The sequence below is a fragment of the Bacillus rossius genome, chromosome 1 (genome assembly GCF_032445375.1).
Source record: "Bacillus rossius redtenbacheri isolate Brsri chromosome 1, Brsri_v3, whole genome shotgun sequence".
Taxonomy (NCBI): Eukaryota; Metazoa; Arthropoda; class Insecta; order Phasmatodea; family Bacillidae; genus Bacillus; species Bacillus rossius.
This window is the reverse complement of record NC_086330.1, coordinates 229,710,289-229,728,088: the sequence shown is the minus strand read 5'-3', so window position 1 is coordinate 229,728,088 and position 17,800 is coordinate 229,710,289. Positions and strand designations below refer to the sequence as shown.

General features: G+C 40.9%; 1 protein-coding gene across 2 annotated transcripts in view; it reads right to left on the bottom strand.

Annotated features, from left to right (window-relative positions):
* LOC134527345 (sodium/hydrogen exchanger 2-like) overlaps positions 1 to 17,800 on the bottom strand; it is a 430,632-nt gene that overhangs the window by 315,138 nt on the left and 97,694 nt on the right. For both annotated transcript variants that reach the window (XM_063359946.1, XM_063359947.1), the window contains exons 3-4: positions 2,154 to 2,196; positions 1,000 to 1,041 (exon numbers count right to left, since the gene is read on the bottom strand). In XM_063359946.1, the coding sequence (XP_063216016.1) occupies positions 1,000 to 1,041; positions 2,154 to 2,196 (85 nt within the window). The remainder of the gene's footprint in view (positions 1 to 999; positions 1,042 to 2,153; positions 2,197 to 17,800) is intronic.

Sequence of the window (17,800 nt, the reverse complement as noted above, 5' to 3'; positions counted from 1 at the left end):
TGCATGCATTTAATTAGATGGTATTGAGTTAAAACAGGTAGAAACCTTCAATTATCTAGGAAGTGTTTTGGAGGGAGGAAAAACAAGGAGGACATTCTAAGGAGATGACAAGAAGATGCATTCTACAGATGTGTGATAAATTTTGGTTATGAAGAAGGAGGTGCTCATAGTCACTTATGTAACAGAGACCTAGAATGTAGATAATAGAGATGCTGGAAAGATCAGAGCTAAATAAATTACGTTTATGAGGAGTATGTTAGCATTTAAGAGGCGAGACAGGATCAGGAATGAGATGGTGCAAGCAAGAGCAGGAGTACAGGACTTGAATGAGATCATTGAAAAAACAAGAATGAGATGGTATGGCCATGTGCAGAGAATGGGAAAAGAGGGGCTGAATGAGACAATTATGGAGTTGAAGTACACAGAAGAAAACCCCAAAGAATAACAAGAAGAAGTTGGGAAGAGCAGACAGTTTAAGAAGTGCAGGAGAAAAGGGAAAGAGGAATGGTGGAGTGAAAGAGGGATCGGAGACATTTTACTTTGCTAACCTAGCCACAGGCTGGAAGCAGTTGATGATGATTATGATGATGATTAATTCTTAAATAGAGTACTAAATATAACTGAAGACCTTACTTTTGGGAGATTTTCAGTTTGCAGCAATTCTATGTTTTCTCACACTACATCAATTAGAGAAGTTATTTCACCTGGCTGGACGGGGTCAGCATCCTATCTCCACAATCTTTTATTGAAAATGTACTGTTGTACTGTTAGAGGTAGGTGTAAGTATAGAAGTATACCTCCATATCTCACATTGACAATATACAAAATATGTTTCTGATCTAAACTGCATTTATTATGCAAACATTCTAAAGTTTAATTTTAAAGCATAAATATTTATATCTGAAAAAATATAACATTGTTAAACCGGTTCAAATAATGAAAAACGATCCTAGATCGGCATATGCAGACAAATATAAGAAATTATTAATTTCAACTTACTATATAAATCCTCCAACAGTTATCCCAACGATGATCATCAAACTGAAACATTTAGAAAAGTTGTTAAAGAAATGCATTGTAAGAAATTAAAATTTATTGTAAATATAATAACATTTACACATCGCTACAAATAATAGGAAAAAGCATAAGTGTGATACACTTGACAGATCATGGTATATAAAGTGTTAAATCTGAACTTTACATGAATTATTATTTCGACCAAGGGTAAAAGTGCGGAAAAAAGTGTTCGAGTAAAGAACAATACTCATATAGATTTAAAAAGTGCCTAAAACTATGGAGATAAAAAAAAATTTATTCATCCGAAAACGTAAAATGCTTTTTGAAGAATTTTAGCTGTTATACATACGCCTAATAATAAATAATATTAGGGGAAACAACTAGAGTATATAAAATGGCAAGTCAAGATTGTTTTGTCACAAAAACAGACTTTTAATCAATTCAAAAGAACTTGTAACGATAGGATTTAAGTATTAAGGAGTATGTTGAACAATTCTTGAAACGAAGCTAAGTGATTAAATGAAAAATTTATAAAATGGTCCATTTCTGAGTTTACAATGTAAACATTAAAGAATTTTTAAATTACACAAAAACAGTAAATAAGTTGATCGAAACTGAGATTAAATTTTAAGAAGTGAAATCAAACTCATGGAATGATATCGCATAACAAATACATTGGGCAATGTTTAATCCAATTGAACTCTGTTCCAGTTCCAATAAGTTTATAATGATTTGAGAATTTTTTGTTAGAAATTTGATCCTTTGAGAGCAAGCGACGTGATTGTAACAAACTTTGGAATACAATTATTTATGTAAGTTACTTGAACATTAAATTAAAGAGGATATCAGTTTTAATTTTCAAGTTTTACAGCCATATTATTTGTGAGTTCAGATACAACTGATAATTATAAAAATGTTATACATATGTCATGTCATATATGTATAATTAGAGGGAGACTAATCGAGTTTCTGTCTGCTGTCAAAACTAAACATAAATGGAAAATCTAAAAATTATTACAAATTCCAGAGAAAAAAAAAAACAATTACAGACTTAATACACAAAGTCGTTTGCGTGGTGTAAAAATATCACATTTTAAGTCACAAGAAAATCTGATATTATTTGTTCTCAGACTTACCATGACTCTGGTATATGAGTTGACAAATGGGCGTGATGGAAAGCTGAAAAAAAAAAAAAAAAAAACATTTCATCAAGGACAAAAATAATGGTTATAAAACTAGAGGAATGTATTTAATGTCTGTGTTCAACATTATTCAACTTGAGCAACCTATTTCTGGAAACCAAATAGTAGGTAAGTTTAGTATGTTTGAGCACAATGGCGGTTAGTGGGGGAGCCAGGGAGTCACTGCGGTCATCTTGGATATCCGGCAGCTATATTGGTTATGTCACTTCTGGTGGCCATCTTGAATTACATTTATTCTGGTGGCCATCTTGGATGATCTTGACCTATTGACCCCAGCAGCCATTTTGGTTCCCACCATTTTAACTAGAACATTTTGTAATTTTGTTTTCTAGTACTTTCCAGCATGTGCTTTGCAATTTTCATTATGAAGACAAAATCATCGAGCATCCCACTCCTGTGCATTACACTTTTTGTTAAGATGACATCATCATATTTATTTATTATGCAGGAAGCAGTCGTATTGTTTTCGCCTGCAGGAGACCACCATTTTGATTTCATTTGATGGATATCACCACCTAGTTTCATTACATGGATGTCACTATCTTTGTTTCTAGCGTTGGCTCCTATCGTACATCAGTGTCACTCTTCCTCATGTATGTAAGGTCGTGTTTATATTTCCTATCAGTGTTATTATGAGCCTTATTTGCCAAAAAGAAATCCTCATATTTTTCAATATCTTCAGTAATTTTGTTAATGTTAATGGTTTTCATTACCATTTTTCTTGAAGAAATGCTTTTTAACTTAAATATACAATAATTTAGAATATTTATATGTGTATACTCAGATATTTTAACATATATCCAATTGAATATCTCATAGTTATTGATTCAATGTTTACATTTATTTTAACATAATAGTAGTGTTAACTTAACAATTATTTGGAAAATATTAACTTTCCTTTCCATCAATTTTAATCTTACATCATCATTCTAGATGTCATTCAGGACCAGAAATTTTTTCAAATTCCTAATCCACAAGCTAAAGTTTATTAATGTATATTGCAAGCATGATTGTGATATCAAACAATATGTAGATTAAATCTTATTTATTGAATTATCATGTAACGTGGCTAGAATCACAAGGATACTGCCAAGTGGCACCCGTGCGCCCCACACTGACCTATCGCACGTATCAAGATTTAGTGTAAGCCGCAATCGGCGAAGACGTATAAATATTCCTGCTAGAAGGGACAAATGAAACAGAAATGTTTTCAGTTTTAGCAGAAAAAAGACAAAAATTAATACATCAAAACATAACATGGTAACAAGCAACTCCTCTGGAGCAAAGGTAATCAAACGATCGTATACAATTATATAGTTCAGAGATTCTTTTAGATGCCAAGTGAAATAAACATAGGAGATTGGTTTGAACGAGCCCATTAAGAAGGCTAGTGACTAGAGTGTCCAAACAAATGGCACGTTCACTTAACCAGCTACGAGCCAAACAGCATGGCTATGAAATACAAACTCTCGATATCAGTTGATTATTACGTTAACGAGCCAAAAGGCACGACCATTAAGACACGTAATAGTAGTATATGAATGGGGCTCCGGGCACAGGATGCAGGTAGTGGATTGTGATTGTCGGTCCGCCATCTTATATTGTGATGTCACAGCGGCCATCTTGGATGAACGTAACGGTACACAGCGTAACGGGACACAGCATAACAGGACATATCGTAACGGGACAAGTAGATCACGGCGGCCATCTTGAATGACCGTGACCTTGACCTTTGACCTTGACCTTTTAACTGGCCCTGACCCAGGCAGTCATATTGGATCCGCCATATTGGATCAGACATCTTGGATACCGTCGACTTAGTTTCTGTTGTTTGTTCCTAGATAGCGCCAGCGTCGCACTTGATTTTTTTCTGTTCCACTGGAGGCCGCCATCTTGGATACCGTCGACTTTGTTTCTGTTGTTTGTTCCTAGATAGCGCCAGCGTCGCTCTTGATTTTTTCTGTTCCGCTGGAGGCTACCATCTTGGATACCATCGACTTTGTTTCTGTTGTTTGTTCCTAGATAGCGCCAGCATCGCTCTTGATTTTTTTCTGTTCCACAGGAGGCCGCCATCTTGGTTACCGTCAACTTTGTTTCTGGTGTTTGTTCCTAGAGAGCACCAACATCGCTCTGTCTCATCACATAAGGTCGATGTTCAATTACCTACCATAGCTATTATGATCCTTATCGACATATTAATTTTAATTTTTTATCCAAAATACATTAGAAGCGCTGTGATTCGAACCAGCACAGCTCTGATCGCTAGGTTGGAAAACATAAGCCTTTAACCACTCGGCTATCGAGACATTTACCAGACTGAGAATTAAATAAGGTAAATAAAAAAATAACATGCATATTCAAACATGAAATGTTTTAATTTTAAGTAATAATAGCACTACCTGTTCGAGACAGAACCGCCATCTTGGTTTATGACGTCAACATTGCAATTTCCGTTACGCCCGCCATCTTGAAAATCTGTAATTTTTATGTTAGAATATCGGGAAATTTTTAAAAATCATTAAAAAAATTAATAATCGAATTAAATAATAAAAATCTTTAAAACCACTGTTGGACTTATCGTTACGGTCGCCATCTTGGATTATATAAATGTTGCATATTTCGATACACCTACCATCTTGGTTGAGTACTATGTCCTCGTTACACTTTACGTTATGACAATCACATTGGATCCTATTAATGTTGCAATTACCATTATGGTCGCCATCTTGAAATTTAGATGCCATCTTGTAAATACATATTTTTTATGTTAGAAAAACAAAAAACAAACTTAATAGAATACTGATTGATTGGAACGATTCCCGTCCTTGGTTCGAAACCGCTTAGAGCAAAAAAAAACATCAGATCCTTCCTCCACAGAAGCCACCTACAGACTGACCTACCACCAATATCAAGGTATATATCGTCAGCTGGTATGACGTCATATCCGCCATCTTGTCTTCGTCCGCTGGAGACCGTCATCTTGTTATCGTCTGCTAGAGTGTGCTAGCGACATGTTTATATAATTTTATGTTCACCATACCTTTAACCTCGTCTGTTGGCATTGAACATTGTCATTGACCTTGAACTTTGACCTTTACCTTGAATTTTTACCTTGACCTTGAACATTGACCTTGACCTTGAACTTTGATCTTGACCTTGAACTTTGACATTGACCTTGAACTTTGACCTTGAACTTTGACCTAGACCTTGAACTTTTACCCTGACCTGGAACTTTGACTTTGACCTTAAAATTTGACCTTGACCTTGAAATTTGACCTTGACCTAGAACTTTGACCTTGGCCTTGAAATTTGACCTTGACCTTGATCTACGACTTTGATCTTGACGTCCATCATGGATCCGACATTTTGCATTCAGTACATGCTTCCAGGAGCTACCACATGCTAGCGGTCATTGCCAGCATCATGTTTTCGTTTGCTGGAGGACACCATCTTGTGTGTACTCGTCTTACCACCATGCTAGTTTTATTATAACCTGCTACAGTGCAGTAATCATTTATTATTGCTGTGACACCCGCCATATTTAAATTTGGCCGCTATCTTGAAATCATGTAATTATTTAGCTTAAAATGTGGGGAAAATTCCAAAAGTCTCCGAAAAAATCAATTATTAATTTTTAAATTGAATCGATGGTTCCTGTCCACGGTTCGATTCCTGACCAGTGACAGTTGTAACTAATTATTAAATAAATTTTAGATTCTGTTTTCCATTACCTTACGTGGAGTTTATTAATCATTCACTCTACGAAAAACAATTTAAGTCAATATACCTTACCAACGAATTAAATACAGTGGCGATTAGCTTAACATGAAAGACTAATATTTCAATAATCTGAATAACCTATAAGCCGTAAATGTACAAAGCCACACATATAGATCAATTGTCTTCAGTCCATGAGACCGAGTCATGTCATTATCAGACGTATAGGCTAGTCATTTCAGGACCGCATAACCTTCGTCGTTAGCTAATTATATTCAATTAATCTATCGTGGCATTTTTTATTCATACTAAAGGACCAAGTGACCTTGAAAAATATTTTAGTAACACCAAGAGGTTTTAAACTAGTAAATATTCAATCACTACATTTTGTACAATGCGCTAGGAACAAAAAGGAAGCACCGACAACAAAAAGGCAGTACCGCCAACGAAAAGGCAGCACATTTGGAAGCACCGACAACAAAAAAGGTAGCACCGCTAACGAAAAGGCAGCAGATTTGGAAGCACCGACAACGTAAAGGCAGCACCGCCAACGAAAAGGCAGCACATTTGGAAGCACCGACAACGAAAAGGAAGCACCGTCAACGAAAAGGCAGCTCATTTGGAAGCACCGACAACGAAAAGGCAGCACCACCAACGAAAAGGCAGCACATTTGGAAGCACCGACAACGAAAAGACGGCACATTTGGAAGCACCGACATCGAAAAGGCAACACCATCAACGAAAAGGCAGCACATTTGTCATTGACTTCAATATTCGTTGGCTCCAATATTCATTGGCTCCAATATTCATTGGCTCCAATATTCATGGGCTACAATATCCATTGGCTCCAATTGCTCCAAATGCTCCAACAGGGTCCAAAAGGCTCCTATTGTCATTGTCTCCAATAGTCATTGGCTCCAATATTCATTGACTCCAATATTCATTGGCACCAATATTCATTGTCTCCAATAGTCATTGGCTCCAATATTCATTGACTCCAATATTCATTGGCACCAATATTCATTGGCTCCAATAGTCATCGGCTCTAATATTCATTGGCTCCAATATTCATTAGCTCCAATATTCATTGGCTCCAATATTCATTGGCTTCAATATTCATTGGCTTTAATATTAATGGGCTCCAATATCAATTGGCTCCAATTGCTCCAAATGATCCAACAGGCTCCAAAGGGCTCCATCAGTCTTTTGGCTCCATCAGTCTTTTGGCTCCTATAGTCATTGGCTACAATAGTCATTGGCTACAATATTCGTTGGCTCCAATATACATTGCCTCCAATATTCATTGGCTCCAATAGTCATCGGCTCCAATATTCATTGGCTCCATCAGTCATTGACACCAACAGTCATTGACACCAACAGTCTTTTGGTTCCTAAAGTCTTTTGGCTCCAAATATATTTGCCTAGAATTCTTCGAGTCTAAGAGACTATGAGGCCACATGGCTACGAGTCTAAAATGATTTAGCTGGTTACGAGTTATACATGGCTTGCGAGGCTACAGAGCTACGAAGCTTCTAGTACACAAGTTTACGTGATTGCGAGTATACAGGACTACAAGTCTGCATGAGTACTTGACTACGAAGCTACTCGTCTACAAGGCTCCAGTTGCCGCATCTGTCTTCGAAGGAATTTTCTCTTTTGCTCCAACTGCTCCGTCAGCATTATGTTATAAGATTACAAGGCTTCTTGCTTACGTAGCTTCAAGTCTACGAGACTACAAGCCATGAGGTTACGAGTCTATGCGATTGCGAGTCTTCAAGGTTACGTGATCGCGAAACTATAGGACTACGAAGCATCAAGTCTTCGAGGCTACTTGGATACGTAGCTACAATTCTACGAGGTCCCAAGACATCATGTGTACGCGACTACGAGCCAAGTGGTTACGATACTACGTGACTACGAATCTTAAAGTTTATGAGACTGCGAGGCTATAGAGCGACGAAGCCTCTAGAAAACGAGTTTACGTGACTGCGAGGATAGAGGTCTACAAGTCTGCATGAGTACTTGACTACGAAGCTACTCGACTACAAGGCTCAAATTGACGCATCTGTCTTCGTCGGAATTTTCTCTTTTGCTCCAACTGCACCACCAGCATTATATTATAAGATTACAAGGCTACTTGCTTAGGTAGCTTCAAGTCTGCGAGACTCCAATGCATCATGACTACGAGACTACGACGCATGAGGTTACGAGACTATGCGATAACAAGTCTTCAAGGTTACGTGATCGTGAGGCTATAGGACTACGAAGCTTCCAGAACGCATGGTTACGAGACTGCATGACTAATTCGCCGCGTGGCTACGAATCTTCATGTCTCTAACTGACTACAATAGCACTATTCAGTGGTGAGAGTTAATTTATCTTATGCAAAGGTACTTGCTGCAAGTAGTTCCGCTTTTCAACATCAGATGACGTCACGTGTTGCTTGCAGGTAAATAATATTTATTTATTTTATGCAGGATGCGGGATGCTCACTATCGATCGCATAAGAATGATGGCTTCCATAGTCTCCAAGGAGAAGGAAGTTTGTCCTTCCTGCTAGTGCTTCTCAGATTTCTCACGGTCCGCCATCTTGGATTGCGACCTCACAGCGGCCATCTTGGATGAGTGTGACCTTTAAATTTGACCGAAACCGCAGGAATGATCGCAAGCACACGGAGAAAACTACCTTAATATTGACAAAAATAATCAGAAGCACACGCAGAAAAATGACACAAGTTTTCTTTGATATCAAAAATTTCAAGAAAAAAATATTTTAAAATAAAAATAAATTAATAGAAAATTTAAAAAAAAATTCTGGCTTGTACTAGAATTATATCTTTGTTCAACAATGAGAAGTTCACAAGCTAGCAGAATATATTCGTAGTCCTATAGTTTCGAGATCACGTAACCTTGAAGACTCGCAAGCGCATAGACTCGTAACTTCATGGCTCGTAGTCTCGTAGACTTGAAGCTACGTAAGCAAGCAGCCTTGTAATCTTATAACATAATGCTGACGGAGCAGTTGGAGCAAAAGAGAAAATTCCTTCGAAGACAAATGCGGCAACTGGAGCCTTGTAGATGAGTAGCTTCGTAGTCAAGTACTCATGCAGGATTGTAGTCCTGTATCCTCGCAGTCACGTAAACTTGTGTACTAGAAGCTTCATAGCTCTGTAGCCTCGCAAGCCATGTATAACTCGTAACCAGCTAGATCATTTTAGACTCGTAGCCATGTGGCGTCATAGTCTCTTAGACTCGAAGAATTCTAGGCAAATATATTTGGAGCCAAAAGACTTTAGGAACCAAAATACTGTTGGTGTCAATGACTGTTGGTGTCAATGACTGATGGAGCCAATGAATATTGGAGCCAATGAATATTGGAGCCAATGAATATTGGAGCCAATGAATATTGGATCCGATGACTATTGGAGCTGATGAATATTGGAGCCAATGAATATCGGAGCCAATGAATATTGGAGTCAATGAATATTGTAGCCAATGAATATTGGAGCCAATGAATATTGAAGCCAATGACAAATATGCTGCCTTTTCGATGTCGGTGCTTCCAAATGTGCCGTCTTTTCGATGTCGGTGCTGCCTTTTCGTTGTAGGTGCATCCAAATGTGCTGCCTTTTCGTTGTCGGTGCTTCCAAATGAGCTGCCTTTTCGTTGACGGTGTTGCCTTTTCGTTGTCGGTGCTTCCAAATGTGCTGCCTTTTCGCTGTCGGTGCTTCCAAATGAGCTGCCTTTTCGTTGACGGTGCTGCCTTTAATTTGTCGGTGCTTCTGAATGAGCTGCCTTTTCGTTGGCGGTGCTGCATTTTCGTTTTTCGGTGCTTCCAAATCTGCTGCCTTTTCGTTAGCGGTGCTACCTTTTTTGTTGTCGGTGCTTCCAAATGTGCTGCCTTTTCGTTGGCGGTACTGCCTTTTCGTTGTCGGTGCTTCCTTTTTGTTCCTAGCGCATTGTACAAAATGTAGTGATTGAATATTTACTAGTTTAAAACCTCTTGGTGTTACTAAAATATTTTTCAAGGTCACTTGGTCCTTTAGTATGAGTAAAAAATGCCACGATGGATTAATCTATATATATAAAAATTTAGCTTCCGTATGTATTTGGCCGCTAAACTCGGAAAGTATACGATGGTTTGGATTGAAATTTTTACAGAACATTGCATATTAACAGAAGAGTGTTTATATGAAATAAAAGTTTGGGAAAATCCACCGGAAAAGTCGGAAAAAAAAGTTTCTATAACTAAATATCATGGTCACCCAACTTATTTGTGACCACGCTCGACGATGCTGTACCATATTGTCGAAGTTCAAGCACATCAGGCTACTTTTTTATTTTTTTTAATTTTAGTTTATTAGTTTATTGTGATATCATGTGCATGTACATAACATTACAGCTCACATCAGATTACAGTCAGCACAAATGGGTTACACGATACTGATACCTCGCCCCTGCGGATTAACACAGTCCCACACCATCTGTACAAATTTCAAAACATGAAAAGGTAATGTCCAAACCTCCTTCTTAACGTATTGTTTTTTACCATAGACCATCTGTCACGTCGTAGCTGGGATATGAAGTCCCGCAAGAAGTATGGCACTTGAGTTTTGAGCACAAAAGCTATCAAATTTGCCATCAGCCACACAGCCGCCCGCCTCTTCACGGTAGGGAAGGCCGTGATGTCGAGGTAGCACATGCGGTCCGCGCACACGTCCCGTGGAGGTAGGCAGAGCAGTCTGGAAAGTTTGGTTTTACACCACTCCCACAAGGGGCGCGAGAATGAGCAAGCACATATGCGATGGAGGGCGGTGTCACGGTAGCCACAGAGTTCGCAGTGGTCATCCTGGGATAACGCAATGCGTTTCTTGCGATAAAGGGTGGGTGTCAGGTCGTTGACAAATGTGAAAGCTTCGGCACGGAGATGAGTAGGTAATTCAGGATCAGAAACGTTTTTCCATATGTTCAGCCAACGCAAAGAAAGGATCTTATTCTGAATATTCGGCACAGAGGGTGTTGCTCGTCGCTGGAAACCATACAGTTGTCTTGTGGAGACATGCGTACCTTCGGGAAGTTCGGAAATCGTCGTGCGAAGGTGATCGGCGGCGGACTTGTAGTGTCGGGGTAGGCGCTCCCTGGCGCCCCATGCGGCTGTGTACAAAGCCGAGGAGCGACCACCCTGTAAGACACGTTGTATGACGCAGTTCTGGAACAAGGCTCGTGCTTTTTGCTCATGCTCAATGAGTCCGAGACCACCTTTACTGACAGGCATCGTCAGCTGATCGCGGCTGACCTTGAAGAGGAATCCTTTCCAGATAAACCATCCAATGTATTGCCTGATTTGAGCTGCAATCGCAGCTGGCATGGGGAACACCTGTGCCATGTACCAGAGTTGTGAAAGGGAGTACATGTTAACGATATATACACGTTGGATGATGTTGAGGTTTCTAAGGTGTGACTCAAGCAGGCTACCACGAACATTCCGCACCACTCCGTCCCAGTTCTCTTGAATGGTATGACCGATGTCACCCGTGAAAAGTATTCCAAGTGTCCTGATCGCATCCGTAGACACGAATGAATGCTGTGGCACAATCACATCTGGCGCTGCTTTCAGATTCAACACTTTGGTTTTCGCGAAGTTGCATTTTGCATGCGTTGCCTTGTGGAAGGCCTCAAGAATAGCATGAGCGGCCGTGAGTTCATGGTCACTACGCACAATGACCGTAACATCATCTGCATACCCAATGCACGTTAAAGGATTCCCTTGAATACTCAGTCCTGAGAGAGTAGAGTTAAATTTCCTTATAAGGGGCTCAATATAAAGGACGAAAAGTACCATCGAGAGCGGGCACCCTTGTCGGACAGAGGAGCGAATCGGAAATTTGTCACCAAAACAACCATTGATGGACATCTTCGAGGTTAGGTTCTCACGGAACGTGCGTAGGACAGCTCGAACTGTCGGAGGGAAGCAAAGGTGCTCGAGCACCCTGTCGAGGAAGCTCCATTGCACCCGGTCAAAGGCCTTCTCAAGATCAATGTTCAGGAGGGCGACAGCGCCCGGCGTTGTGCGCGCCAGGAGCTGCACATCGCGGAGCGCAGAAGTGCCATGTGTGATGGACGTCCCCTGCACAATACAATGTTGGTCCGGCCCGATGACATCAGACAGCGCTGATTTAATACGATTGGCATACACCCGTGCGATGATTTTGTAGTCAGCACACAGAAGCGTGATAGGCCTATAGTGGGCTACTTCACGTGGCTGTGGTACCTTGGGTATGAGCACAATGATTCCCTCTGTTTGCGTGCTGCACAGACGCCCTCGTCGAATGACCGTGCGCGCCATTTCGCAAAATTCCTCTCGAATCGTTGGCCAATAGTGCTGGTAGAATTCGTAGGGGATACTGTCCACACCAGGGGATTTGGTTTTTGGGGCCCTCCGAACGATGTGTGTGATCTCTTCGTCAGTTGGGTCGGCCTCCAGATGGTGCTGTGCTATGTCGTCAAGGCTGCTGTCATACACATCGAGGAATGACGTCCCTTCATCATAGTCAATGTCGTGGTCCGCATAGAGTTCCTCGTAACTACTTGTAAATGCTGCGAGGATGGTTGTGGAATCCCTTACGACCGTGCCATTCGCGTCCACAACCGAGCTGATGTGCCTTCGTGTACGCCTCTTCCGATCTCGCATGAGGGAGTGAATGCTAAGCCTTTCTTGCTGTAGCGCACTCTTGGTGTTATTGAATACAATGCGACTTTCCATGTTCGCTCGGTGTATGGCGATGATCCGTTCCTTAAGGCGACGGGCTTGATCCCTCGGATTGGTAACTGCGGTTGGATGCGTACTTAATTCCCGCAGGGCCCTCTCGTGCAAATAGAGAAGGGAGTCCTGCTCCCGTCTACAACGCCCGCCATGGTGCTTAAATAATTTGGCCAGACCTGGTTTGACGCAGCCATCCCACCAATCCGCTGTGTCCGCGTACCTCTGTTTACATCGCAACCAATGAGACCAGCGCCGATGAAAATCATTGTCCACTTCAGTTTGACCCAACAAGCGTGTTTGTAGTCTCCAGTAGTTACGCCCAGGTGTGGGTGAAACCTCCGGAGCAGCCACCGTACAAACGACCATGTAATGATCTGTGACAGCCACTGGCACCACATCATATGATCGCGCTTTGTGTCGATGCGTGCGGGACATATAAAACCTGTCTAGGCGCGAACTAGATGAATAGGCATGAAAGGTGTAATGTGGTGTGGGTACTTGAAGAATGTCGACCATGTCCTCCACATCAATGGCAGTAACGAGCTCATGCAGTGCCGTGTTAATGGGGTAGTGTCCACCAACGTGATCACTGGGTGTAATTATACAATTGAAATCTCCACCTAGAATAAGACCCGTGCCATCATTCCTTATAAATGGAAGGATTTCCTGGCGAAAAAATTCCTGGCATTCTGTTCGACGCTGAGAGCCAGAGGGGGCATAGACATTCACACATTGTCCGATAATGCTCCTGCCAGTAGCGCTGGAGGGATTGAGCGCTATGAGTGTGCCAGAGATTATTCTCCCAGATGCGTGCGCTCTGATGTGCGTGAGTTCAAGATGGTTCTTTGTGACAACAATGGTTCCTCTCCCTTGAGGGCCGATGTTGGGGTACACATTATATTGGTCAAAATATGGTAGCCGCTCTAGCGCACACTCTTGTAAAAATAGTACGTCGATAGCGTGCGCACGTACAATGCTGTGTAAAGCATGAAATTTGAAAGGAGCTTCAATTGCACAAATGTTGACAGTGGCAATTGTTAAAACTCTAGTCATCCGCTACGTCTTTGCTACTAGCTACGTCATTCCCTCCCCCACTCTGTTCCGTTATGCTGATCGCGCCCCCCTTGATTTGCTCGATCGCATGCTGGGCAATGCGGAGTGAATATTTACGTTGTGAACGCGGGCTGTCCGGTAGGGCGGTGTCGCGACTTGGACTGCGACTCGCATGACGGGCCTTTTTGTCCTTGCGCCCGCTCGGGGGCCGTTCACGCCCACCGGACTTTTTGCCTGAGCGGGGGTTGGTGGAGTGCGCCTCCTGTGAGCATTCGGACATTCCGTCATCCTCCATGTCAATGGGCGTATCGAGTCGTATATCCGGGGCGGGCATGTCCTGTTGAGTCGGAGCAAGAGGTGATGCGGTAATGGTGGACAGCAGAGTTTTGAGTGGGACCGCCTCATAAGGCCTCTCCTCCCTGTCTTCTGACGTCAGAGTTTGTGCCGGCGGATGTAAGCTCGCCCCAGAGGTGGTGGGCCGGTCCCGCACTTCGTGCGGTTCTGTCGAGCGACTGCTCTGCGCGCCACTCTGCAGTGTCTGCGCCCACGTGCGCGGCGCGCCCGACCGCTCGCGCGGAAGAGTGGGGCAGGCCGCGCGGTGGTGTCCCGCCTGCGAGCAGTGACTGCAGGTCTGGAGTTGTCCGTCATACACTACGAACCCGTGATGCCCATCGACTACCAGCTGTGAGGGAATATTTTGATTGAGTTCCATTTTCACTATTCGTACCCCTGTCTTGGCTTTGAACTTGCGATACACCCCCCACATTTCGTCCACGCACGTGTGTATCTTTCCGTACGGAGTGAGCGAGTAAACAATCCGATCATTTGGTACTTCCACGGGAATGTTTACGACCCTGACGGTTTTCAGGTTGTCTAGCGCCAGTTCTATGTCTACTTGTAGTGACTCACCGCTCGCTGCGTGTATCTGAGACGTTCCGCCGGTCTCTCGGATGATCCTCTCGCAGTGTAGTAGTGATGTCAACTTCACAAAGATGCACCGTTGGCGTCCGTCGACCTGTACAGCAATCACTTCGTCATCCTGCAGCCCAAGGGTCTCGTCGAGCCATCGGAGTAAGTCCAACGCGAGCGGTTTGGTTTGACACTTCACGCGAAGGGTATTCACTCGTGGGGTCGGTTGGCAAGTCGCCATGATGGTCCTGCGAAAGTCAGTAAGAAGCCTTTAGAATACGTTACGTGTAAGCCGCACGACACTTAACTCGCTCTCGCACTAAACCAGGAGAGTAACAGCGCACGAGACACGTCGCGTCGCACACGTCCGCTCACCACGCGAGCACGGGGCGGACTGGCTACTCGACCATTGTGCCTTGACGACTATAATTTACACAAATATGTATATATATATATATATATATATTTCAAGAAAGAATAAAAAACTTTATTTAATTTGAAAGTATATTCTTTCGACTCTATTGATAAAAATACGTTTAAATTAAAAAATACATTTCGTACAATACATTTGAAAATTAAATAATTCTTATCTTATAGCTTATATCTTATATATTGCTATTATAATCTATATCTATAAAAATGTTATGTTGGTTTGTGTACGCTTCAAAAACTCAAAAAGTTCTGCACCGATCAAGCTGAAATTTTACCATTATATACAACCCGCATCAAGGATTGTTTTTATCTACTTTTCACGTCAGCAACATACCCGCAACCGCGAAAAAGTAACTGCGCCATTTTATTAATGTGTTTTCTCACCAATAAAAACAAAAAACACAAATTTTCTGTTATGGAAACGTTTCTCCATGCCAAAGGATTTCTCTTAGCAATGGAAAAAACTTTTTCAAGTGAAGCGAGCGGGAAATGGCAATATACAATGAGAATGATTTTATTGTGAGGTGCAATAATTAAAAAATGACTAAGCTTACCGGTATGGGACTATATATACAATATGAATGAGGTACTTCAGTGTGATCGTGTCTCGATTGAGCTGCGCCGTTATCCAAATCGTAAGTAGAGGTTATGTTTTGTATGGGTCTATCACCACTTGATGTGGGATTGCATGTAGATGGTACTAGGCTATTCATTTTTTGAACTCCTTAGACCCTATACCTTTTATTTAAATTTTAAATTTAATTAATATGTTCTACGGAATTTTTAAAATCACTTGATCAGCCAGGGATACCACCACACATACTTAAATTGAAAATATGTGTGCCAATTACCCTCTTACGGAATATTAATCAGCCAAAACTCTGCAACGGCACGCGACTTTCAGTTAAGAGATTAATTAATAACGTAGTGGAAGCAACGATTTTAACGGGGCCTTTCAAAGGTGAATATGTCCTCATTCCTCGAATACCCATGATCCCGACCGATACACCATTTCAATTTAAAAGATTGCAATTCCCAATTCGATTGGCATTTGCAATCACAATCAATGAAGCTCAAGGTCAATCTTTAGAATTGTGTGGTTTAGATTTAGATGCGGATTGCTTTTTACATGGACAACTGTATGTTGCGTGTTCCCAAGTCGGAAAACCAGGTAGTCTTTATATCTACGCATACAGTGGAAAAACAAAAAAAATATTCAATCACAATGTGCCACAGCGAAACGTGGCAGGGTACAGCTAGTCTATATATATAAAAATTAAGCTTCCGTATGTATTTGGCCGCAAAACTCGGAAAGTATACGATGGTTTAGATTGAAATTTTTACAGAACATTGCATCTTAACAGAAGAGTGTTTATATGAAATAAAAGTTTGGGAAAATCCACCGGAAAAGTCGGAAAAAAAAGTTTCTATAACTAAATATCATGGTCACCCAACTTAGTTGTGACCACGCTCGACGATGCTGTACCATATTGTCGAAGTTCAAGCACATCAGGCTACTCGACCATTGTGCCTTGACGACTATAATGTACACAAATATATATATATATTTCAAGAAAGAATAAAAAACTTTATTTAATTTGAAAGTATATTCTTTCGACTCTATTGATAAAAATACGTTTAAATTAAAAAATATTCAAATTTTTGGAGCACAGTAAAAAAAATGCATTTAACCACGAATATGCGAGTTAAACTTCAGAACGATCCAACAGCAGTCATATTTTCAAGACAATTAATTGAAGTTGGTAACGGAACTGTACCTACAAATCCAGAAACAGGAAAAATCAGCTTATCATCTGATTTATGCAACATCGTAGATTCAAAAGAGGAATTAGTAGACAAGGTATTCCAAAACATCGAAACAAAATTCAAAAATCATGCATGGTTGAGCGAAAGAGCCATTCTAGCGGCTAAAAATGTTGACATACACGATATGAACAATAGTATTATAAACAGAATCGAAGGTGAAACAATGACATACAAATCTATTGATTCAGTAGTGCACCAAAATGAAGCAGTGAACTTTCCAACGGAATTTCTCAATTCACTCGATGTTCCAGGATTACCACCACATATTTTGAATTTGAAAATTGGTGTGCCAATTATATTGCTTCGAAATATCTGTCAGCCTAAATTATGTAATGGTACACGATTAGTAGTTAAAAAATTAATGGATAATCTTATTGAAGCAACAATTTTGATTGGACTTCATAAAGGTGAAGACGTATTACTTCCACGAATGCCACTTATTCCGACAGATATGGCGTTCGAGTTCAAACGACTTCAATTTCCAATACGCCTTGCGTTCGCTATGACCATCAGTAAAGCACAAGGACAATCTTTGCAAGTGTGCGGTTTGAATTTAGAAAATGAATGCTTCTCTCATGGACAGTTATATGTCGGGTGCTCCAGAGTCGGTAAACCATCTGATCTATATGTTTATGCAAAAAATGGGAAAACAAGGAATGTAGTCCTTCCATTAGCTTTACAATAAAAATATTTAAGCTAAACACATTTTTATTTCTTCTATTACATTCCACAGCCATGCACAGTAAAATATTAAATTAAACAATGAATTAATATTAAACTGTGCCACAGCAAAGCGTGGCCGGGTTTAGCTAGTTGAATATAATTAGCTAACGACGAAGGTTATGCGGTCCTGAAATGACTAGCCTATACGTCTGATAAT